Raw genomic sequence first — 23,550 nt, forward strand, 5'->3', positions numbered from 1 at the left:
AACCTGAGCTGTCACTGCCTTATCCCAGGATCTGCATGAGCAGGAAGCTGGAATTGGGAGTGCAGGTGGTATTGAACCCGACTGCCTGCTGATGCACTTGGGCTCAGGCTCCTAACCACCAGGATAGAGACCTGGCCATTGCGGCCATAGGATAAGTGAGTGGGCAGTGAGAAGAGCTCTTTCTCTCTCTCTCCCTCTCCCCTGTCCTATGTCAGTCAACATTCAGAATAAGCAAATAAAATTTTTTTTAAGTCATGGAAAATATATGCCATCATGGATTTACTTTGCATCCAAGCAAAACTCTTTTAACTCAATGTCCTACCCATTTTCTGAAGGAGTGGCATGTGAGGTGAGGAAGCACCCACCTTTTGGGATGCTGCAAAGTTCTGATACAGAGAGTGATACATCTGCAACTATGGCGGCTGCTTACCTGAGCTCTGGCCAGGGTGTATGCAAATAAGTGGTTCTCGGGGGTATGTCTGATCTACTATATTTGGGCTTGTGGGTGCCAAGGAAGCCCAGGGCTGAGGGCAAAACGGATGCCCAGGGAAGGTTAGAGAGGATGAAGAAGCTGAGCACGTGACCAAGGCATCCTTCCCTTGGGAGTCAGGCCCCGGGCCAGGCACTGGGTTGATGAGTCAGTCCAGCCCAGCCCCACCCAGTCAGCGCACTTGAGGCTCTGACTTCTGAGCTGTCTCTCTTTCTCTCTGTGCAGGTGGCATCCCAGAGCTGCTGACCCAGGATGTCCACATTCAGACTGGTAAGAATGGACAGGATTTGGGGACTTTCCAACATGGAGTGAAGTCACTGCCAAAGGCAGGAACCCTACAAGGAAAAGACCAGGGACAAAGGACAGATTCTATCATCCAGGGAAGACAAGTCTGGCCAGTGAACACGTGTCTGCCATGGGCCCTGGCAGAGGAGACACACACACATGCACTAACACACACACATCCAAACACACATACACACACACCAAGCACACAGACACACATGCACACACATACACACACATAGGAATCCATCACTCACACTCGGGGATTAAGAGCGCCAGTTTCTCAGAGCTCTCCCAGAGAAAACAGAAATGAAGCAGTCTCCACATTATGCTGCTGTCACTCGGCATAGCCCCTTATGTCCTGGTGGCCAACAGACGGCTCCTAAGACAGTGCTGCCTTAACTTATTGCATTAACAGGTGCAATGAGCTGCCCCAGCTTGAGAGGTCAGGACAGTTGACAGACAGGAGTTCAGGGACTCAGGGACCCCAGAGGAGAGCCCCCAACTCAGCCTGAGCAACCCCTCTACCCTCCATTCTTCTTGGACCGCCTATTATCATACACGTCCAGGACTGCCCCGCAAAATGCTCCTCTCCCGTGCAAAGCTACATAGCAGCCCAGTTGCTGCACCCACACTGCCAGGAGGAGCCCTGTGTTCACCCAAGAGCCTGGGACTTCCCCGAGGTCACATTATTTGATGTGCAGGGGCTGGTGTCATGGAAGACTCCAGAGAGGATGGCTTAAATGGCAGACACATCTCACACATTCCCAGGCAACAAGGGGGTTCTGGTGTCTGTACCCAGCTGGGTTCTTGTTCCATGCTGATGAAGAATGGAGAACACAGACAGGAAGAAGTGAGGCCAAAGCAGGTTTATTTATTTATTTATTTATTTATTTATTTATTGTTATTATTTTCTTATTGGAAAGGCGGATATACAGAGAGGAGAGACAGAGAGGAAGATCTTCCATCCAATGATTCACTCCCCAAGCGAGCGCAACGGCGATGCTATGCCGATCCGAAGCCAAGAGCCTCTTCCGGGTCTCCCATGTGGGTGCAGGGTCCCAAGGCTTTGGGCCATCCTCGACTGCTTTCCCAGGCCACAGGCAGGGAGCTGGAAGGGAAGCGGGGCTGCCGGGATAGAACCGGCGCCCATATGGGATCCCGGGCGTGCAAGGCGAGGACCTTAGCCACTTGTGCCACCGCGCCGGGCCCAAAGCAGGTTTATTGATAAAGAAAAGTTGGAAAGGACTTTCAGCACCTCTGAAACAGTCCTCTGGCTCACTTCCTTACCCAGTTCCACAAAGAATCTGCTTCGATTGGCTGGCTAAGATGTAAGACAACAGTCAATCAGGAGGCAGGGCAGCTGCTACTAGCTTCTGGCTGGCACTGCTGCACAGAGGGTCTCAGGCAGTAAGCCAAGACATGGGTAGGTATCTTTAGCCAGGTGCCCTTTTTGTGCTTCTGCCAGCTTGCTAGCATCCATGTACTCTCTGAGAACCAAGCCCTTGTGGGTGCCCAGCAAGATACAGCTTTTCATCCTGTCTACCTGCCCAGTTACAGCCCTTTCTGTCTTTCCTCTCACAGAGAAGTTTGCCTGAAGGTCAAGACAGATGAGCCATGATGAACAATCCTAAGAGGTCCCATTGCTTGGGGACCAGCCTGTAGGGGGAGTCACCCAGAGGAAGGCTTTGTTTGGGTGTGGCAAGCAAAGGGGCTGTCGGAAGGTTCCAGAAGGAGCTGCAGAAGGCTGGGCATTTCTAGGAGTGGGTCCAGGATGCAGAGGGCAGAACACAAACAACACACATCTTCTTGCACTATGAACTTGGAATGTGACTCAGGCTAGTGCCTTATCGCCTGGAGTTCAATGTGGCAGGTGCATTTTTTCTGGAGGACAAGCTCCAGTGAATAAGCTGGTTCAGACCATCTGGCTTCCCTTTGGCTCATGTCCACACTCTTGGTTACAAGGTCGGGACTGGCACCTGTCTTCCTGGCTGGCACATGTCTGTCATGTGGGTCTTTCTGATGTGTGGGGACAGAAGCAAGGAAGTCAGAGAGTGAAGGATAGACTCTGTCTCTTAAAAAATTCATTTTATTTATTTGAAAGGCACAATTACACAGAGAGAGAGAGGTCTTCCATCTGTTGGTCTCCCTCCACACAATGGCTGCAATGGCCAAGGTTGGGCCAATCCAAACCCAGGAACCTTGACCATCTTCTAGGTCTCCCATGAAAGTGCAGGGGCCCAAGCACTTTAGGCATCTTCTATTGCCTGTTCCAGGTACATTAGCAGGGAGCTGGATTGAAAGTGTAGCAGCTGAGTCTTAAACTAGCCCGCATATAGAAAGGATACTGATGTCCAGGCAGAGTCTTAACCTACTATGCCACAGATGGCAGTTTTACCCACTGCGTCATAACTCCAGCCTGGGATTACTTGTTAAAGCAATAGTATTTGGGGTAATAGTATATCGGGCTAAATATCACTCATAAGGTTGATGTCATTAAATCCTGTTTACTTCTGAAATGTGACTGCCAAAAGATTCTAAAGCTACACGTGTGGCTCATTCTGTAGGTGGATGGATCACCATTCATTTAGTCAGCACAGCAGCAGCAAGCAGAGCTACAGCACCACAAATTTTTTTTTTAAGATTTATTTATTTTTATTAGAAAAGCAGATTTACAAAGAAAGATATTCCATCTGCTGGTTCACCCCCCAAGCAGCTGCAACAGCCAGAGCTGAGCTAATGCAAAACCAGGAGCCAGGAATCTCTTCCAAGTCTCCCGCATGGGTGCAGGAGCTCAAGGCTTTCAACCGTCCTCCACTGTTTTCCCAGGCCACAAGCAGGGAGCTGGATGGGAAACGGAGCAGCTGGGATACAAAGTGGCACCCATGCACGATGGTGGCATGGCAGGTAAAGGATTTGCCAATTGAGCCATCATACCAGCTCCCACAAATGGTTTCTAATCTGGGTTTTTAGGAGTTTCAATAATGGTAGCCCTAATAAAGTAACTACCCAGCAGATAATCTATGAGCCACAAGGGCCTGCCTGGTTGTCATAGAAACAGATAACCGTGTAGAATATAGTACACATTATATGACCTGTAGGCCTAGACTTTGTATGTTCCAATAACAATCCATCTCTCACCAGTTTATGAGACAGTCCAACGGTCAGGCACCCAGGAAGGCCAGGGGCCCTCGGTTTCTATGCCAGCACATGGGGGATGCCTGCTGTGGTCACACGATGGACCTGACCTGGGGTTCAGACCCCAGACACCATGGCTGGGGATTTCTTATGTCTGCTGCAAGCACAGGGCCACCATTTAGCCCTAAGTGAGAGGAGAGAAGGTCATGGCCATGCGGATCCCAGAGCTACCCACCAGTAGGCACTAGTGTGACAGCACCTGGGGGCAGGGCCAGAGAGTGGAGAGCTGACTCTGTCCCGTGTTTGGATTTCCGGGTAGTTAGCAGTTTGTGACTCCCACTACCTTCTCTCCAGCATCAGGAATTCCTTGTCACCCAGGCCCACGGGGCTCAAGGGCTCTATGCCCTTTGGCCCTCCCAGCTCTACGCAGACTTGCCCTTTCTGCAAGCCTGAAACAGCCTTCGTGTCTTGTCTTCCTCCTGCTCTCCATGATTCAGCTGGCTTTGCAGTTACCTTTTTCTACCACTTCGAAAAGTTCATGGCAATGCAATCATGAGCTCAGTTGATCTGGGGGCAGATCCAGTAGCACAGCTGGTAGGACCATCCATTGATACATCCCACTCCACGAGCCCTTTGATTTAACTCTTCTGGCTGCTGCTGGACTAAGCCTTCCTCAATCAATCTGGAAATTCTCTCTCTCTCTCTCTCTCTCTCTCTCTCTCTCTCTCTCTCTCTCTTTCTCTTTCTCTTCCTCCTACCACTGGCTGATGCTCCCCACCTGCCTTTGACTCGTTATTTTGCTTTGGTGTTCAGCCAGCTGTCAGCACAGTCCGCTAAGTCGTCACCAGTTCTCACCCTGGTCCCGGAGCTGCTGTGTGTCTGAGGGTCCTCGTGCGCTCCTGCTCTGTACACTGCATCTTGTAGCAGCTGTGCCTTGCTCTGCTTTCTGCCTTCACTTTTAGTAAGTTGCACAGACGCATGATTCAAATCATCAGGTCCCACTTCCCTAGAGGTGACACCTGTTAGCACTTCTAGTGGATTCCTTTGCTGTTTCCTTGTGTGTCTCTAAAAACTCATCTCTTAAAAAACAAAACAAAACAAAACAAAAAAACAAAAAAAAACCCTCCTGTTTTACTTTGAGGCATTATCTGACATCAGCTCCTTGCTAATTGTTAAAGGATTTATCCCCAGCCCAACCCCAGTACTCCCTCTGTTGGTATCTGTTCTTTCATCCTACCAAGATGTTAAAAAGATCTATTTGAAAAGCAGAGATACAGAGAGAGATCTTCCATCTGTTGGTTCACTCTCCACATAACCAAAACATCTGGGGCTGGGCCACGCTGAAGCTAGGAACCAGGAGCTTGTTCCAAATCCCCCATGTGGGTGCAGGGGCCCAAGCAATTGGGCCATCTTCCATTACTTTTCCAAGAGCACTCACGGGGAGCTGGATGGGAAATGGAGCAGCTGGGACTTGAACCAGCACCCACATGGGATGCCAGTACCACACACAGTGGCTAAACCCATCTAGCGCCGGCCCCTACATCCTGCTTTTGCTCAGGGCCACAGGTAGGGTGTAGCTGATAAGAGTGCGGTACACTCATCCCCGTGTCTTCCTTTGCTGACTTTGGAACTGCCCTTTGCCCTGGTTTACTGATGTTGCTTACATGTGTCACTGCTTGAACCTGCAGCTTCCTCCCTTCCAAAGTTCCCAGTGGTTAGGAGTAATGTGAATTTCATCTTTAGGATGAAACTGCCCTCAGGTGGGGTGACATGCGCCATGCCTGGGCTCACCTGTCACCTGCAGGTGCCCATCAGTGTCACCTTGGACTTAACTTCCCTCCATGGACTCCGGGCCTTGCTCAGGGCCGGGAGCCCTGGGAGACCATTGTCCTGTCTCTGTCCTCCAGGGTGACCATGTGTGGCTGGATTCACCCTCCACCAACAAGGTCGGCGTGGCCATCGGCGGCGTCATCAAAGAGACTAAGCCAGGCAAGCTTCTGGTTGAAGATGACGAGGGCAAGGTCAGTGTTATGCACCCCTTGAACCTTACCCCTGTCCCCTTCTCCTACCTCCTGCCCTTCTCTGGGGCTGCTGGGCCAGGGTAGGGGTAGGCGGTCTCTGTGGTGGAATCTAGTCATGGTGGGCATTGCATGTACATTCTGAGGTATGCTTGGGGCCATGGGAGACCAGGACCAGGCAAACAGGAAGGAAGAGGAGTGAGAAGGCAGAAGGCTGGTGTGCAAAGGAGGTGAGGGGAGAGGGGTGAGAGAGGTGTTTGGAGAGGTGGAACCATGCAGATGAGAGGTGGCAGCTCAAGAACACTAGCACGGCATGCCCATTCATTGGGTAAGCAAGGTGAGCCCAGGGTGGGAGAGGGCTGTTGGAGCAGCTGGTGTCCAGGGAGTCACTTAAGTCCTCCTCTGACAGCCCTCCTTTCCTTCCCAGCCAGGAGCTACAAGACAAGGCATGTGCAGACTTGGCCTCTGTGGAGAAGGTTCTAGACTGTGATCTGGCATTGCCACTTCTGGAAGCCAATAAAATCATCACCATATCTGTTATTTGCATTCATTTTAACTGACATATTTGTATTTGAACCACCTACGAGGTCCTAAACCTGACTTCTGGATATAAGCCCCTCCACTGAGCACTGACCTGCCACAGGTGTCCCTTAGTCCTAGCCACAGGCTGAATCGGGCAGGATCAGCCCCAGGCCAACTGACATGTGGCCCCGCAATCTCTGTTGCTGCTGAAAACTTGAGGGAGAGGGTGACCCCTTTGTAAGCCGTCCCTCAAGGGCGCCTGCCTGCCCTTGTCGTTCCAGGAGCACTGGATCCGAATGGAGGAGCTTGGGGTCCTCAGCCCCATGCACCCCAGCTCCGTCGAGGGTGTGGAGGACATGATCCGCTTGGGAGACCTCAACGAGGCAGGCATGGTGCACAACCTGCTCATCCGCTACCAGCAGCACAAGATATATGTGAGTGTCAAGAGTCTGGAATCAGCTCCGCCGCAGACACGTCCAATCCCAGGCCCCATCCCCAGGCCTTTCACAGTCTCTGCCCCCCTAGCCCCATGTGCCTGCAGTAGGTGCTCTGCGTGAGGTCTCTTCTCACAAGGAGTGGCTGAGCAGCAGGGCAGAGTGGACACGAGAGGCCACCCATAGGGACAGCCTGCCCCTTCCTGGGCACGTTGTAGGGACAGAGCTACCAGATAGAACACTTCCCCATCCACTGACAAGAGGGCCCTCCTCCCCCTATCCGGCCCCACAGCACTCTGACCCCAAGCAGGTGTGGCCTGGGGGGAAGTGGGGAGGAGTCCCTGCCTGCCCCGGCCAATTGTCTGGTCAGCCTGGATAATCAACTCAAGTTGTGGGGTGAGGTGGGGGAGGAGGGGTAATCCTAAACAAAGGGGCGGGCTGCGAGGGAGAAACCGACGGTCCCTGGGCGGGACTCCCTCCCGTGTGGGCGGAGCTCCTGGAACTGATGCTGACCGGATACTGACTGATGGGTCTCCAGCAAGCAGAAGCACACGGCTTGGATTCTGGGGATCCGCACTCCTGCTGAATGCCCTGTCTTCCCCAAAGAGCTCAGCATCTCCCAGGCCCAGGATCAGAGCCCGTCTCTTCTCCTGAGGACCAGGCAGGGCAGCGCAGGACAGGACAGGGTGGGGCAGCCAGCACTAACCTCCTCCATTTCTTTTCCCAGACCTACACAGGCTCTATCCTAGTGGCCGTGAACCCATTCCAGGTGCTTCCCCTGTACACCCTGGAGCAAGTGCAGCTGTACTACAACCGCCATGTGGGCGAGCTGCCCCCTCACATCTTTGCCATTGCCAACAGCTGCTACTTCAACATGAAGAAGAATAAGCAGGACCAGGGCTGCGTCATCAGGTGGGCTCACCCCGCCACACACACACACACACACACCAGCCTTGGGTTCCACCCCTGAAACCTCTCCAGACCAGCGCACCTGACAGGTCCTTGTCACTTAGGGCCCTCCCTTCTTCGTTTAAAGACAGCGAGAGCAAGAGAGAGAGATCTTCTGTCTGCAGGTTCACGCTCCCAGTGTCCACAAGGGCCAGTGCTGGACCAGGCAAAGCTAGGATTCAGGTCTCCCATGTGTGTGCAGGGGCCCAAACACTTGGGTCATCCTCATCTGCTTTCACAGGCGCATTAGCGGGGAGCTGGATCAGAAGTAGAGCACCCTGGACATGACCCACATGAGATGTGACATGGCAGGCAGTGACCCTATCTGCTACACCACAATACTGGCCCTTTAGGGGCCTCCTTACTCCTCTGGAGTACCCTTCCCAATGCTCTTGGAGCTACTCAGGCTTGATAACTGCTGCGGCTGCACCCCCAATGACAATCCCTCAGATGCTTTTCTGCTTCACAACCTGAGTTGTCACCGAATGGCCTGGGCTCCAGTAAATGTCTCCTGAGTGCAGGGAGGAAGGATGGAGACAACTTCTTTAACTGTGGGGCACTGGTCATGCACTCCAGGGAATAGAGGTCAAGTTGGGGTGAGGTCTCAGAAAAAAATAATCTCAGGGGGTTGGTGTGGTGGTGTAGTATGCTAAACCGCTGCCTATAGTATCAGCATCCCATATGGGCGCCAATTCATGTCCTGGCTGCTCCACTTCCCACCCAACTTTTTGCCCCTGGCCTGGGAAAGCAGCATAGGATGGCTCAAGTATTTGGACACTGCCACACACATGGAAGCTCCAGAAGAAGTTCCTGGCTCCTGCCTTTGGATGAGCTCAGCTTTGGTTGTTGCAACCATTTGGGGAGTAAGCCAGTGGATGAAAGATCTTTCTCTTTGTACTTGCAAGGGGGAGAATTAGCCCACTGGCTCGTAAGCTGATCTTTGAATTCCATTTCCTATAGACTTTCTGAGATCTGCTTGTAATTCGCCAGGCACTGTGCATGGAAAGAGCCGGTTCTGTCCGGCAGAGCAGCCCATAGCTGCGGATAAGCACCACCAATGCCTTGTAAGACAGGGGTGGCCCTGCAGGGGAAACTCTGTGCAAATACACAGCCATCCCAGCCTGGGGAATAGGCGCCTCTGAAACCAAGGCCAGAGAGCAAGCCTGGTGGGCATTGGCAGGGGCCTGGAGGAAGTTGGGGGTGGGTATTGTTCTGCGATCTCACATCCTGCCCACATCTTGATAGTGGCGAGTCTGGGGCTGGGAAGACTGAGACCACCAAACTCATCCTGCAGTTTCTGGCCACCGTAAGCGGCCAGCATTCGTGGATCGAGCAGCAAGTCCTGGAGGCCAACCCAATCCTGGAAGGTGAGTGAGTGGTCACCCTCATCATCCTCGGTTCCTCGGATGGGAACTTCCTGTCGGAAGCATTCATGGGGATGGATGGGATGGGATGGACCACAGCAGGTGCCTCATGGTACCCAAAGGAGAAGTCCTGATGAATTCAGAAGCTGATATTACATATCCGTTCCACTGGACTATGGGTAATATTCCTTTTCAAAAAACATTTTATTTGAAAGGTATCACTAAAGAGAAAAGGAGAGACAGAGAGAGGTCTTCCATCTGCTGGTTCATTCCCCAAATGACCATAATAGCCAATGCGGGGCTGCTCTGAAGCCGGGAGCCAGGAACTTCTGCTGGGTCTCTCACATGAGTGGCAGGGGCCCAAGCAGGCAGGGGCCATTCTCCACTGCTTCCCCATACACGTTGACAGGGAGCTGAATCGGAAGTGGAGCAGCCAGAACTCAAACCAGGGCCCTGAAAAGGCATGTGGTCACCCTAGGCGGCGGCCTTACTCACTGTGCCACAGTGCCAGTCCCAGCAGCCCTCAACCATATATCAACAGGATAAGCTGTATTGTTCAATGACTGACAGCCTTGGGCTAGGTCACCAGGCTTTGGGACCACCCCAGAGACCAAGCCTGGGGGCCCAAAGTTAAGTTCCCCATGATACAACCTGAAAGAGCTCCACGGTAGCTTGGCGCAGACCTCATCAGGTCTGCATGGCGTCTTGCCCTCTGTCGTCCTATGCCCTCCCCTTGCATTCTTTTCTGGCCTCCCAGGCTGAGGCTTGGCTTGCACATCCCTTTTCCCACAACCCACAATTGGGCGAATTTCGACAAGCTTGTTATGTGATCATAAAACCCTCCCATCACCCCTAAACCTCTACACGCTCCTTTGTAGTGGTCCCTTCTTCCCCAGCCCAGCCCCGGCAGCCACTCACCTCGTCATGGGGGGTCACTCCCATTTTCTTCATGAGTGACTTTTCATGAACTTACTTCTGTTCTGTGTTCATCTCTGGTGAAGTATCTGTCTCAACCTTCCACCTCCTTATTAAAATTGCATGTATTGGAGAGTCAGATAGACTGAGCGGGCAAGCTCCTACCAGCTGGGTCACTCCCCAGAGGGCCTGCAAGGACCAGGTCTAGACCCTTCACCAAAGCCAGGAGCTGGGAAAGCATTGCAGGCCTCCCATCTGGGCAGCAGACACTTGCCTGAGCCATCACCACTGGCCCCCGGAGCTCTGTGTTAGCAGGAAGCTGTGGTGGAAAGCTGGAGCCGGGCATTACTCCAGCATTCACAAGATCTGTGTCCTTGCAAATATTTCATCCTAGATTGCAGCCCGTGTCTTCTCTCTCTTCACAGTGTCTTATACAAGCAGGACAGAGGTTTAACATTTTGATCGAGTTTGGTTCGGTATCATTTTCTTTAATGATGTTTCCAAACTGCGTCCCACTCACGCTGGGCCATAATATCGGTCTGTGGGAAGGAGTGAAAACAGCTGAAAACAGCCCCCCTTCGTTGCAGTCAGTCCAATCCTAGCAGTTTATGTGTGCACCTGTGTCCTGTATGGTTGAGCTGAACAACTGAGACCCTGGAAGGAGTAAGAGTTGAACTGGGAAGGGGTTATACCCCTAGGGTGTGCAGGCTCTGAGGGACCACAAGCACACACAAGATTAAGGCCAGAGGCAGCTTGGAACAGACACTCATGCAGGACAGTTGTTTCCAACAAGACAGTGACAATTCCAAGGTCCTGGGGCATGGCTGCAGTCAGGTTATCTAGTAGAGGCCATGGGCCAAGCAGGTGGCCCCTGCATCTTACGGGCTGCCCTAGGGAGCTCCAGTTTGGACTTTCCCTGGCAGAAATTCTTGTCCCTGGCCTGTGACAGCCTATACAACCATAGATCAGAGATCATACACCTCCTGGCTCTCTTTACCCGATGTCTTGGGTAGACTTTGGCCTTAACATTTGCACAACAGTTTGTCCTGGGTGGGAGTTCTCCTGCCACAGATCACCACATGAACACTTGCAGCCACAGCTCTTTGGAGCACACTGGGGATCACACTGGTCCCCAAAACACCTCCTGATCTGAATGCGTCCTCTGAACCCAAGCCTGGGCCGGCTCTTGCCCTGTGCCGGCAGACTCACCGCTTCTGCTTCCTTCCAGCCTCTGGCTCTTCTTTCTGAAAGGCAAAGCTTCCAGGCCTGGCTCCCGAGGCTCTGCAACTGCAACCTCCTCCTACTCTCCTCCCATGGTCCCAACCTAGGGCCGGATGTCTCATGGTCCTAACCGCTGGGTGTCTGCCTGCGCTCAACCTTCCTCTGGATGCCCTCGGCAGCTGTTCTAGCTCCCTGCCTGAAGCTGTAACAAAGCACCTGGAGACCCAGACAACCTAGAAAGAAAAGGTTCTCACTGCACTCACAGTTCTGGAGCCCACGCTCTGCTCTGCTTCTCTCCCCAGCACGCTCCTATGACAGCCAGAGCACCTGCTGGTCTGAGGGCAGATGGCTCCAGTCCCCACCCCACCACGGTCCCTCCCCCAGTCCTTGCACACACATATGCACCACTTCAGGTTTTGGGGGACTGGTTTTCTAGCATGTGAATTTAGTTGGGCGGGGGGGCGCACGTTCACAATACAGCAGCTGCCACCACTGCTATCCCAGAATGCAGCCCTACCCAGGTTCTGACCACCTCCTCTGAGAAGCCCTCCCAGATGACTGCACTGAGAGTTCATTTTCTCTCTTCTTTCCTCTTGGCTCCTACCATTGCCACTGCCCGGCTGTCCTCAGCCTTTGGCAACGCCAAGACCATCCGCAATGACAACTCGAGCCGCTTTGGGAAGTACATCGACATCTATTTCAACGCCAGTGGGGTCATCGAGGGGGCACGCATCGAGCAGTTCCTCTTGGAGAAGTCTCGGGTCTGCCGCCAGGTGAGCCCCAACTCACATGCCTGTGGTATGTGGTCAGGGCTTCCAAGAGAAACCACCTCCCAGGGGCATACCCAGCTCTCTGCAAAACAATAGGGTCTCCTCCATTTTCAATGTTTCATCAATACATTTTTTTTCCCCCAAAGATTCGATCTATTTACTTGAGAAGACAATCTTGTCTCAAATGGCTGTCATGAGCCTGGAACTCCCTCTTGGTCTCCACAGAGATGACAGGGGCCCAAGCACTTGGCCCATCCTGTGCTGCTCTCTCCGGGTGTATAAGCAGGCACTAAATGGGAAGTGGAGCAGCTGGGACTTGAACCGGGATTCTAATATGAGATGCCCACATCCTGAGCTGTGGCTTCACTTGCTGTACCACCATATCAGCTCCATTCATCAGTTTTCTTCCTGCATTAGTGCCCATCACCTCCCCTAAAATTAACTCAGGCTGGGTCAGTCCCCACCTGATGGCAAAATGTCTCCACAGTGCCACAGCGGGGTCACCTGTATGACCAGTGTCCAGAAGGCCAGTGGCCAGGAACTACCATGCCCTGTGGTCCCTGCTTTCTCTCGGGGCCCTATGCTCAGAGAGCCCTGTGCTGGGGTGATCATTTTGTGACTGCCTCACCCCAACTCCCAGGCTGTGGGTGTGGCTTCAGGTCACGGCAGCTTCAGAGATACCAAAGCAGACTGAGAAGCAGGGGCTGTGGGACATAGGTCCGGCTGGCCCTGAGGTTTGTGCCTGAGCCGCCCCTGGATGGGAAAGCTTGGACAGGTGGCTAGATGGCAGACAACGGGAGCCCCTTGGGAACCACCTCCCACTTACAGGCTGCAGAAGAACGGAATTACCACATCTTCTACTCCATGCTGATGGGCATGGGCGCCGAGGAGAAGCATCTGCTGGGCCTGGGGACGCCCTCTGAGTACCACTACCTGACCATGGTAAGCCAGATCCGTGTCTTTCTCAGTCGGGTCCCTTCCCTCCCCATCTCCTGCAAGCCCCTGCTAGAAAACACTCTGTGGTCTGCTCCATCCCCAGCCTCACTTCCCTCCAGCCCAGGGGAACTGCTGTCTCCTGAACCCATGGGCAGCACAACACAAGCGGCCTTCCTTCCTGTTCCCTAGCTCTCAGCCATCTCTCCCACATGAGCCTCTGTCCTGTGGACACTGTCCCATCCTCTCCTCCTCTCAGGGGTCCCCTGTCACCAGACAAACTTGGCCTTCGATCTTGCATCCTCCTGAGGCAGTGACAGCGGGAATCTAAGAGTATCACACTGCCCATGGCCATTGTCTCTGGTGTAGGGCCAAGTCCCTAGGCATGACATACTAGTCTCTAGCAGATCTGATTCTGAGCCATCTTTCCACCGTGCACTCCCACCCCAGCCTCCCAGCAGGCCTCTTCCCATTGGCCCTGCTGCTCTGAAGCATGGCCCTCCTCCAGGAGGCCCCTCTCACGCCTGGTCCCATTGAGGTCAGCCCTGGTCATTTGCCCTCACACCTATAAGGGTGCTCAGGAGCTCCCTGTCCGCCCCTCCTATGTGCTCAGCAATAGGCTTGCTCTTTCCTGAATTCCCAGAAAGAAGCACTAGGAAAGTGTTCATCTAACCACGAGCCCTCAGCATTCCCCACAAGTGAGGCAGGTTTGGTAACGGGTGCCTGGCGGGGGCTCAGAGAGGCCAGACAGCGGTTGAGTGCCAGCACTAGGGACAATGCCCAGCCATGCTGCATCTGTGGTTGTACCTCTCCAAGTTCCTTTAGGTGTCTTGTGAGCTTGGTCTTCCTCATGGGTCTGTGCTGTGTGAGCTGGCTCCAGGATGGGAGAGGTGGGGCATAAGTGACCACCTGTCCTACAGGGCAACTGCACCTCCTGCGAAGGGCTGGATGATGCCAAGGACTACGCCCATGTCCGCTCTGCCATGAAGATCCTCCTGTTCTCTGACTCTGAGAACTGGGACCTGAGCAAGCTGCTGGCGGCCATTCTCCATCTGGGGAACGTGGAGTTCATGGGTAATGCTGCTTCTGCCCAGGCTGCACCCCCAGGGAGGCAGCAGGGGTGCTGAGAGAGGAGGAGGAGGAGGAAGTCTCTGGGGGCTGTCACCGCAGGCAGGACCCCCAAAGTCGTTTGGTCCAGCCTGGTTCTGGAAATACTTCTGAAGATATTTGCGTTTGGAGACCTCATGGGGTTATGAGGAAGATGCCTAAGTTTAGGATCCCCCAAAAGTGGAAACCCCAGCCAATACACCCATTACTTTTAGCCAGGACCCAGTCCCAGTAACCAAGCCCATGCATGAACTTGCAAACTAGTGTGTAAACCTAAAGTTGCCCTGGGGAATAAGGTACCAGACTCATCAGCACTCTAAGCACCCAACAAGTCACTGGAAATTTTGGGAAGAAAATGCCAGCGACCCAGATTGCAGATGATTCCTTCAGCAATTTTACAAATACAATATGCACCATGCCGCTAGAAATAAACAGGAACAAGAAAACCAGACACCGTGATCCAGAACCTGCAGAAATAACAAACAATAGAAATAGGTAACACAAAGATGTCAGATGTGGAGATTGTTAGACCCAGGCAACAGAGCAGCTCTGCCTGCTGTGTGCAAAGAAAGAAAAAGCCATGCTTGAACGTGTCATAGACACGGACCTGGAGACTAGGAAAAGTAGTGGTCCGTGTCACAAGGGAACCACATAGACATTCAAAGACTAAAAAGAAAAACCCAAATCAAGATGTCAATGAGTGGGTGTAGCAGTCAACTTCAAAAGCGTTAAGGGGGAAAAATGTCGGGAGAAACTGTGAGCTCAGCTTGGAGATACCCAGAGTGCAATGAGAAGGGGCAACAGACTGCGAGTGGAGTCCCAAGGGGAGCGAGAAGGAGAGTGAGTCAGAAGCACTCTTCAATGAGCTCTTGACTGATTCATGAACCAAGTCACAGCACAGATGGGAGCGGACGGACTCCGCATAAGCTTCAGGAGTGAAGGGGTGTCTGCAAGCCAGCAGCCACAGCTGGGGTGACCTGTCCATTAGCCACACCCGGCACTTTCACCAGGGGAAGGCAGGTGCCAGACGTTCCAGGTATCACAGCACCCAAGAGTGCTGGACACCCGGCATGGAAGGACGGAAGCTGGCAGACGACGGCTGGTGGCGTGCTCACACTCAGGCAGTGTTTCTCAACAGGTGGAGTTCAGTTGAGAGAAAATCCAGGTTGGAAATGAGGAGGAAGGGCAAGTGCAGAACGTGATTGCCACAGATGTTGGGAGGGTGGTTGCCCTGAGCACAGGGAAAGAGAACCAGAGGGAGGACCCTCCTAAGAAGCCCTTGGTAGACAGAGGGGACGGTGGTCTGTGACAGTCACTCACAACCAACATGCCTGTGACTGGTGGACAGTAGGGACATCAGCCACCCCTGAGAGAGGACCCTGGGAGAGACAGACATGGGGGGGTGGGTGCAGCTGCCACAGGCCCAGGCCGTCCTGGGACTCTTGGTTCCCATCACTCCAGCCTCTTTTCCCACACTGACTGCTGATTTTCTCTGTAGCCGCGGTGTTCGAGAACTTGGATTCCTCTGATGTGATGGACACACCTGGCTTTCCCATGGTGATGAAGTTACTGGAGGTAAAGCGGGTCCTGGGGACCCATGCTGGAAGGACAGTCTACCCCCAATGCCTGGCTCTGAGCTGGACCCTGTGTCCTAATGTGCCCAGCAGACACTCACCCAGGGAGCAGGAAGTGGGGCTGGACCACAGGGGAATGAGGCAGCAGGGCTGTGTGTTCTGGGTCTTCCTGTACTCAGCACCCTCATGCTACACATGTTCATCCCTAACCTCCCAACCTGGGCACTCACCCAAAGCCCGAGAGGGTGACCCCACCCTGAGCCCTTGTCCTCTGGCAACCCCTGTGAGTTGTGCTGTTCTGAGAAATGGTAAGTGCTGTGGTCAGTAGCTCAGATCCCAGCTCCCATGGAGGCAGGGCAGCTGGTCCTGGACAGGGACTCACTTCCGTTCGGGGAACATTGCCCATTTTGCTGTCGCTGTTCTTCGTTAAGGTCAAAGGCCCTGTCTTAGTCTCCTTTCGGCTGCTGAGACACAAACCCCAAATCCAGTCATGTGCACAGAGTGGGCTTTGGTGGCTCATAGTTCTGGGGGCTGGGAGGTGTGAGTATTGGATGCCAGCATCTAGTGAGGATCTGTTGGCTGTGTCTTGGCCTGACAGAAGGCGCCCTGTGGGGAGACTGAGCTTCTTTTAAAAAAAAAAAACAAAACTGCCAATCCCACCACAAGGCCCACCTTCCAGATTTCATCCTATCCTAATCCCCTCCTCACCCAAGGTTCTACCACCTAAAGCATCACCAGGTGAATTTGGTGGGCACATTCAAGCAGGTCCTCAGACACCTCAGGAGTGCTTCCAGCTCCATTTCCTCGTGTGATGGGGTGAAGCCTGGCCCAGGAGACCTGCACACTCAGAGTCCTCCTTCCCATACCCCACCCCTGTACCTCAGCACTTCCAGGACCCTAGCCTTGGCACCCGGTCCACCCTCTGGTCCAGGGCTTTGGGCACTATAGAGGACTGAGCAGAAGCAGGCAGGATGCAGCCACACCTGCCTTCCCAGGTACAGCACCAGGCGCTCCGGGAGTGCCTGATCAAGCACACCATCCTCATCCGGGGAGAGTACGTCTCCAGGCCCTTGAACATCGCCCAGGCGGCAGACCGCAGGGATGCCTTCGCCAAGGTACGCATCTGCCGCAGCCCCACTTCCTGCTCCCTGGGTGAGATCACTCGCAGGTCCTGACCCCAATGGCTTCCTAGCCTCTGTGGCCAGGTGAACCTCAAAGCCTGGGGGCCTCCCCCGTGTCCTCCCCACACAGGCCATCTACGGGCACCTCTTCCTGTGGGTTGTCAAGAAGATCAACACCGCCATCTACCCACCTCCCTCCCAAGACCCCAAGCATGTCCGGAGATCCATCGGCCTGCTGGACATATTCGGCTTTGAAAACTTCCAAAGCAATAGGTAGGAGAGCATCCGTCCACTTGTTCTCCTAGTGCGAAAGGTGACGGAGCAAGCTGGAGGGTAGCTGCCCTGGGGGCTGGAAGCGGCATGCCAGGGGAGACCTGTGAGCAGGTCCAGGTCTCTGTGAGATGCCCGTGTGCCGGAGCACCTACAAAAGGCCGGGAGGCTCCCCAAGAGATTGAGATCCCAGAACGTGTCACCCCTCTTGAGCCACAGTGAGTTGTCACAGGGGGTCAGAGTGACTGTGGATTCAGCAGCTGTTGCTTTGTGCAGGAGCTGTCATAGGCGATAAGGAGAGCCGGTTGGGGGTTGTGGGGTACGGTGAGCAGGTGCAGCTCTGACTCCAGATTCTAGCACGCTGGACAGAAAACTGAAGATCTGGATCCACGAGGCAAGTCCCAAACAGCTGCCAGATGTGGCTGTGATGACAGCTGGGGAGTGGAGGTGTGGACAAGGTGGATAACAGGTAGTCTCTAGGTGGCAAACCCCTAAGGAGGAAGTGAGGGTCAGAGCCATGACAACAGGAAATGTTTTCATGCAATCCTACTCACCCAAAGGTCTTGATGGGGACACAACTTGAGCACACTGGGGTCCAGGAAGCAACGACCTCAAGGTACTGTGAGGGCGGGCCAAGGGGCTGGCCCCACCTTGGGGTGGCCCCTACCCAAAATCTGGTCAGGTGCAGTGTGCCCTAGGAGGGGGTTAAGAAGGCCCTGTTGGAGAGCCAGCATGGTGGAAACTCAGCCATTCCTTACATAAACATGTGTGTTGTTAGCCTCTCAACCTCCCAGGGCCAGCTCCCGCTGCTCATCAGTAGGGCTGGGGTAGGGCAGGCAGAACACAGCCCAGTGTCCTGGAGAGTTCTAAGGCCCAGTGGACACACGCAGCCTTGTGATCCGTAGATACTAACAAGAGACAGCTGGGCAAGAGAAACACACTTATGGACACTTGGGAGCTGGATGGGGGTTGGTTCCCAGGGACCTGGTTGTCACCTCCAACTGGGCTTGAGTGGGGGCTGGTGCTGGCAGAAAGTATGCAAGGTGCTGGAGGTGACCCTCGCTGGGTCTGTGACCTGGGCAGGGAGAGCACAGAGGACTTTGGTCCATCAGAAGGAGTGCCCAAGAGAGACCTGAGTGTGATCAGAACCAAGGAAAGGTGTCTGGAAGGCAGGAGGAGCCAGTAGTGCTCAGAGCTCCACGGAGAGTCCGGAACAGCCAGAGCTGAGCAAAGACAGAAGGAAGGTGGGTAGGTGGAGGGAGATTGCTGCAAGATCAAGATCAGGAGGTCAAGTTCAGGAGGGGAGTGGGGTTGGGTCTTGCAGCCCTGATGAATGGAAATCAAATTTGCACAGCAGGATGCTCCCTCTAGGGGTGATGTGGGGGATGACATGAAAGGCGAGGCCGGAGTCTCAGTGGGCTCAGGCAGCCTGGGTTGGAGGCAAAGTGAAAAGCAACCAGTAGCTGGGGGTGCTGAGGTAGAGACTGCGTCAGGCCAGCTTTGGCCTGGGGAGGAGGGATGGCGACAAGCCCGGCCCCTTGGCTTCCGACCTGAGTCATATCCAAGGCAGAAGGCCAAGAGGAGGTCCAGGTTGGAGGGCTGGAGATAGGGGCTGCAGGGGCAGGGATCATGCGTGGATGAGGCAGCCCAGCAGCCCCACCCTGAGTTCCCAGAAGCTCCATACCTAGGCCATGCACTATAGGATGGACAGCAGCTGTTCACACACAGCAGGCCCCACGAGGCTGGCCTGGGCCTGCTGGTCGGTAGGGGGAGCTTCTGGGGCTCATAAGAAGCTCTAGGTGGGGAACTGGTCATTGGCTGAGCTTTTGCTTTTCTTGCCAGGCAGAGAGGAGGGTAGAGAGTGGGAGGAGGCATGTGGAGAAGCATGGGCACCAGTGTGCACCTGGGCTGCATGCACGGGTGGGTAAACAGGTGTGGGGCTGTGTGCAGACCGCTGCGGGCTCTAGGGCCCCCTCCAGGATAACAGGCACCAGGCTGACTCCTGTCCATCCCCGGGCGATAACGTTGCCTTCGCAGCTTCGAGCAGCTCTGCATCAACCTGGCCAATGAGCACTTGCAGCAGTTCTTCGTGCAGCACGTGTTCACCATGGAGCAGGAGGAATACCGCATAGAGAACATCACCTGGGACCACATCCACTACACTGACAACAGGCCCACCCTGGACCTCCTGGCCCTCAAACCCATGAGTGTCATCTCCCTCCTGGATGAAGAGAGCCGCTTCCCGCAGGTGCCAGCCCGCGCGGGTAGTGGTGGTGGAGGGGCCTGCTCTGCACCTGCACAGGCACTCCGGGCATGCTCAGAGGGCTTACACCCCCCGCTCCCCACCCCCACACTGGGAGGGAGCAGCTGGGACCTCAGCACACACACGGGTGGTGTCTGGATTGTTCCAGGGCACAGACCTGACCATGCTGCAGAAGCTGACTAGCATCCATGCCAACAACAAGGCCTTCCTGCATCCCAAGAACATCCACGACGCCAGGTTCGGCATCGCCCACTTCGCCGGCGAGGTGTACTACCAAGCCGAAGGTGAGTACTGCTCTGCCTACACCGTTCCCCGTGCCGGCGTCAGTACCGGGGAGACCAGGCAGACGAGGCTGAGAGGTGGGGGCCGTTCCTCGCTAACGAACAGCGTGTGGCAGCTTTCCTTGGCCAGAGCAGGTGGACCGGGACAGCCGTTTCCGTTTCCCTTTTATTTTTCCTTTTTGGCAGTCACTTTATTGAGCAAGCTACAAGGGTACCTGAGAAAGGTCCAGGAAACATGGAATGTAAACACTTAAATCTATTCTGGTGCAAGACAGATGATTTGAAAGCCCTGTAGTGTTTAGCCCACGGATTCTCCATGAACTTTTTAAAGACACATAGCCCCTGACCGAAGCATAGATTTCAAAATGTTTTGCACCTAAATAAAATCTTTTTTTAAAAAAAGATTTATTTATTTATTGGAAAGTCAGATATACAGAGAGGAGGAGAGACAGAGAGGAACATCTTCTGTCCACTGATTCACTCCCCAAGTGAGCACAACAGCCGATGCTATGCCGATCCAAAGCCAGGAGCCAGGAACTTCTTCCTGGTCTCCCACACGGGTGCAGGGTCCCAAGGCTTTGGGCCGTCCTTGACTGCTTTCCCAGGCCACAAGCAGGGAGCTGGATGGGAAGTGGAGCTGCCGGGATTAGAACCCGGGCGCGTTCAAGGTGGGGACTTTAGCCGCTAGGCCATGCCGCCGGGCCAAAATAAAATCTTTTAATTCCAATATTTTTCTCTCCATGGACTTTTGGAAGTCGCTTCCTTTGTTTTTGTTTTTGTGGAAGTCGCTTCTTACAATTCACGCAGTGTGCACCTGTTCCAGGTGGGCAGTTCACTCAGTGGCTTTTAGAATAATCACAGTTATCCCAATGACTGCTAGTTTTAGGACCTAGAGTCTCCCCTGAGAGGTCACGCTCCACTCTCCCCGAGCACTAAGCACCAAGCAGTTTCTATCATTGTGGAGTTGCTCCTTCTGGACAGTCCACATCAAGGGCCTCCTGTCCATTGTGGTCTGTGCGACAGGGACCTTTCCCGCAGTATGAAGTGTTCGAGGTGTGGTCACACGTGTCAAGACCTAGCTCCTTTTTCTTGTGGAATCCTGAGCTCTTGTGTGGTTACAGCGTATTCTGTTCATCCCTTCATCCACGGATGGGTGACAGCCTGGCTCCGCTTCTTTGGGCCACTGGGACACTGCTGCTACCCCTGGGTGTGTGAACACCTGTTCCTGCTTCCTGGTCTTGTGGGCAAGGGCAATGTCAAGAGTGTTATCATGGTGTATGTCCATCAACAACATAAAAGACTTCCAATATCTCTCCACTCCCACAAGGCATATTCTTGGTCTTTTATTATTATTATTATTATTATTATTATTATTATAGCTACTTCCTGGTACATTTGAAGTTGTATTTCAATCTGATATTTTTTAAATATTTATTTATTTTTATTGCAAAGTCAGATATACAGAGAGGAGAAAGACAGAGAGGAAGATTTTCTGTCCACTGATTCACTCCCCAAATGGCTACAATGGCTGGTGTTGAGCCGATCTGAAGCCAGGAGCCAGGAGCTTCTTCCTGGTCTCCCACGAGGGTGCAGGGTCCCAAGCCTTTGGGCCGTCCTCAAATACTTTCCCAGGCCACAGGCAGGGAGCTGGATGGGAAGTGGAGCAACTATGGTATGAACTAGCACCCATATGGGATCCCAACATGTACAAGGTGAGGACTTTGGCCACTAGGTTACTGTGCTGGCCCCTCAATCTGATTTTGAGCTGCATTTCCTGGGTAACTAAAATGTTGAAGGACTTTTTTAAAAATATTTTTTTAATGGAAAAGGCAGATTTTACCAATAGAAGAAGAGACAGAGAGAAAGATTTTCCATCTGTTGGTTCACTCCACAAATGTTCGCAATGGCCAGAGCTAAGCCAATCCAAAGCCAGGAGCCAGGAGCTTCTAGGTCTCCCATGCAAGTGCAGGGTTCTAAGGCTTTGGGCCATCCTTCACTGGTGGGCACAAGCACGGATCTGGGTGGGAAGCAGAGCAACCAGGATATGAAGTGGTACCCATTGGGGTGCTGGTCCTGCAGGTGGAGGACTAGTCAGTTGAGCTATTCAGTGTGCCTGTTGAGGGACTTACCATGTGCATGTTGGGTCATTTGTCTTCTTCAGAGAAACTTCTGTGCAAAACCCTTTGCCCATTTTTTCTTTTCATTTTGAAAATGAGGAGACACACAGAGATAGAAAAATAGAGTGCTTCCATCTGCTGGTTCACCCCTTAAACGCCCACAACCACCAGGGCTGAGCACAGAGCCAGCGTCAGGAGCTGAGCATGCCGTCTGATCCTCCCAGGGTCTACACTGGCAGGGGCCTGGACTCGGGAGCTGGAGCTGGGACGTGAATCCAGGCACTCCCATAAGGTCGCAGGTGCCCTGACCAGCATCTCACCTGCTAGGCCAGGTCCTGCATCTTCTGTGTTTTAATGTGCTGTCATTTTGTTGTTGACTTATAAGAATTCTTTATGTATTCTGGATACAAGGACCTTACTAGGTAATTTTTTTTTCATTCCAAGCTCTGGTTTTGTTTGTTTGGTGTTTTGTTTTTTCATATTCCTGCTGGGATCCTTGAAAGTGCAGCTTTTCATTTCAGAGAAGTTAAACTCATTCTATTCCCTTTCATTGCTTGTGTCATGGCCGAGAGTACACTGTCAGACCCGAGGTGGTGAAGGCTTGCCCCTGTGTTTTCATCGTAAGAATTGAGTCATTTCATCTCTCGTGTCCAAGTCTTTGATCCCTCTTGAGGGTTTTTTGGGTTGCTTTGTTTTGTTTTGTTTGCCCCTGTCGAGGTGAAGTCTGTTGTGGTCTGCACTAGAAGAATCAAGGTGGTCAGCACACGGGTGTGTTCAGGTGGAGGAGCAAGGTGTTGTATAGCTGTGGGCAGGGAGGCTGCTGTCCCAGGCAGTGCTCTGAGGCTGGAGTGTAGGAAGGAGACAGAATGCTGTCTGTTTAGGCAGAGGCTGGGACCCAGGGATGAGCAGGGCTGATAGGGGAGAGGTCAGTTGAGGGCGGTTAGGGGAACATTTCCGTAGGAGCAGTGGAACGTGAAAGTGGCTCCCTCACAGTCCCTGCTAGATCCTACTTCTTCAGAAAGGCAGGGTCAGGGCAGGTATTGAGGTGCAGCAAGGGGAGCGAGCACATGGGGCCCCCAACTCTGAGTGGCAATTCAAGTCTCGGCTGTTCTGTTTCTCATCCATCTCCATGCTAACGTGCCTGGGAAAGCAGCAGAGGATGGCTCAAGTTCTCAGAACCGTGTGCCCATGTGGGAAACCCTGATGGAGTTCCAGGCTCCTTGCTGCTTTGGCCTGGTTCAGCCACCAGCTACTGTGGCCAACTGGGGAGTGAACCAGCAGATGGGAGATTCTCCATTGCTCTCTGTTGATCTTTCAAGTAACTAAAAAAAACAAAATCTTAAGAAAAGAAAAAAGAGGAAGGATGGCCACTGAACACAGAGAAGACACTGAGCTCATCCCCTAACTCCCAAGAATAGTTCAAGGTCAATTTATATGTTTAAAAGATCGTTTATTGAGTTCTTTATTTAATAGATTTGTTTGAGAGGCAGAGGGACAGGGAGCTCCTATATGCTGGTTCACTTTCCAAATGCCGTCACTGGCTGAGACTGCAAGGATGGAGCTGGGAGCCAGGAACTCCATCCATGTCTCCCATGTGAGTGGCAGGGCCCCCATCACTTGAGCCATCACCTCTCAGGATTTGCATTAGCAGGAAGCCGAATCAGGAACCGGAGGCAGGCATTGAACCCAGGGAAGCCAGGGTGGGACAGGGACATCTTAATTGCTTGGTCACACACACATATACACACCAACTTGTATTTTTTTTTTAAGATTTATTTT

The 23,550-nt window shown here is 53.2% G+C and overlaps 1 protein-coding gene across 1 annotated transcript in view; it reads left to right on the forward strand.

Annotated features, from left to right (window-relative positions):
• The first annotated feature begins 742 nt into the window (after positions 1-742).
• MYO7B (myosin VIIB) overlaps positions 743-23,550 on the forward strand; it is a 50,875-nt gene continuing 28,067 nt past the window's right edge. Inside the window, exons 1-13 of the mRNA XM_040971203.1 lie at positions 743-760; positions 5,821-5,934; positions 6,735-6,887; positions 7,615-7,799; positions 9,081-9,202; positions 11,966-12,108; positions 12,934-13,047; positions 13,959-14,112; positions 15,644-15,720; positions 16,715-16,834; positions 16,971-17,113; positions 19,148-19,358; positions 19,522-19,657. Of these exons, the coding sequence (XP_040827137.1) occupies positions 743-760; positions 5,821-5,934; positions 6,735-6,887; positions 7,615-7,799; positions 9,081-9,202; positions 11,966-12,108; positions 12,934-13,047; positions 13,959-14,112; positions 15,644-15,720; positions 16,715-16,834; positions 16,971-17,113; positions 19,148-19,358; positions 19,522-19,657 (1,690 nt within the window). The remainder of the gene's footprint in view (positions 761-5,820; positions 5,935-6,734; positions 6,888-7,614; positions 7,800-9,080; positions 9,203-11,965; positions 12,109-12,933; positions 13,048-13,958; positions 14,113-15,643; positions 15,721-16,714; positions 16,835-16,970; positions 17,114-19,147; positions 19,359-19,521; positions 19,658-23,550) is intronic.

This window comes from Ochotona curzoniae, unplaced genomic scaffold, assembly GCF_017591425.1.
Source record: "Ochotona curzoniae isolate NIBS_2020 unplaced genomic scaffold, NIBS_Ocur_1.0 scaffold_4953, whole genome shotgun sequence".
In the NCBI taxonomy this organism is placed as follows: domain Eukaryota; kingdom Metazoa; phylum Chordata; class Mammalia; order Lagomorpha; family Ochotonidae; genus Ochotona; species Ochotona curzoniae.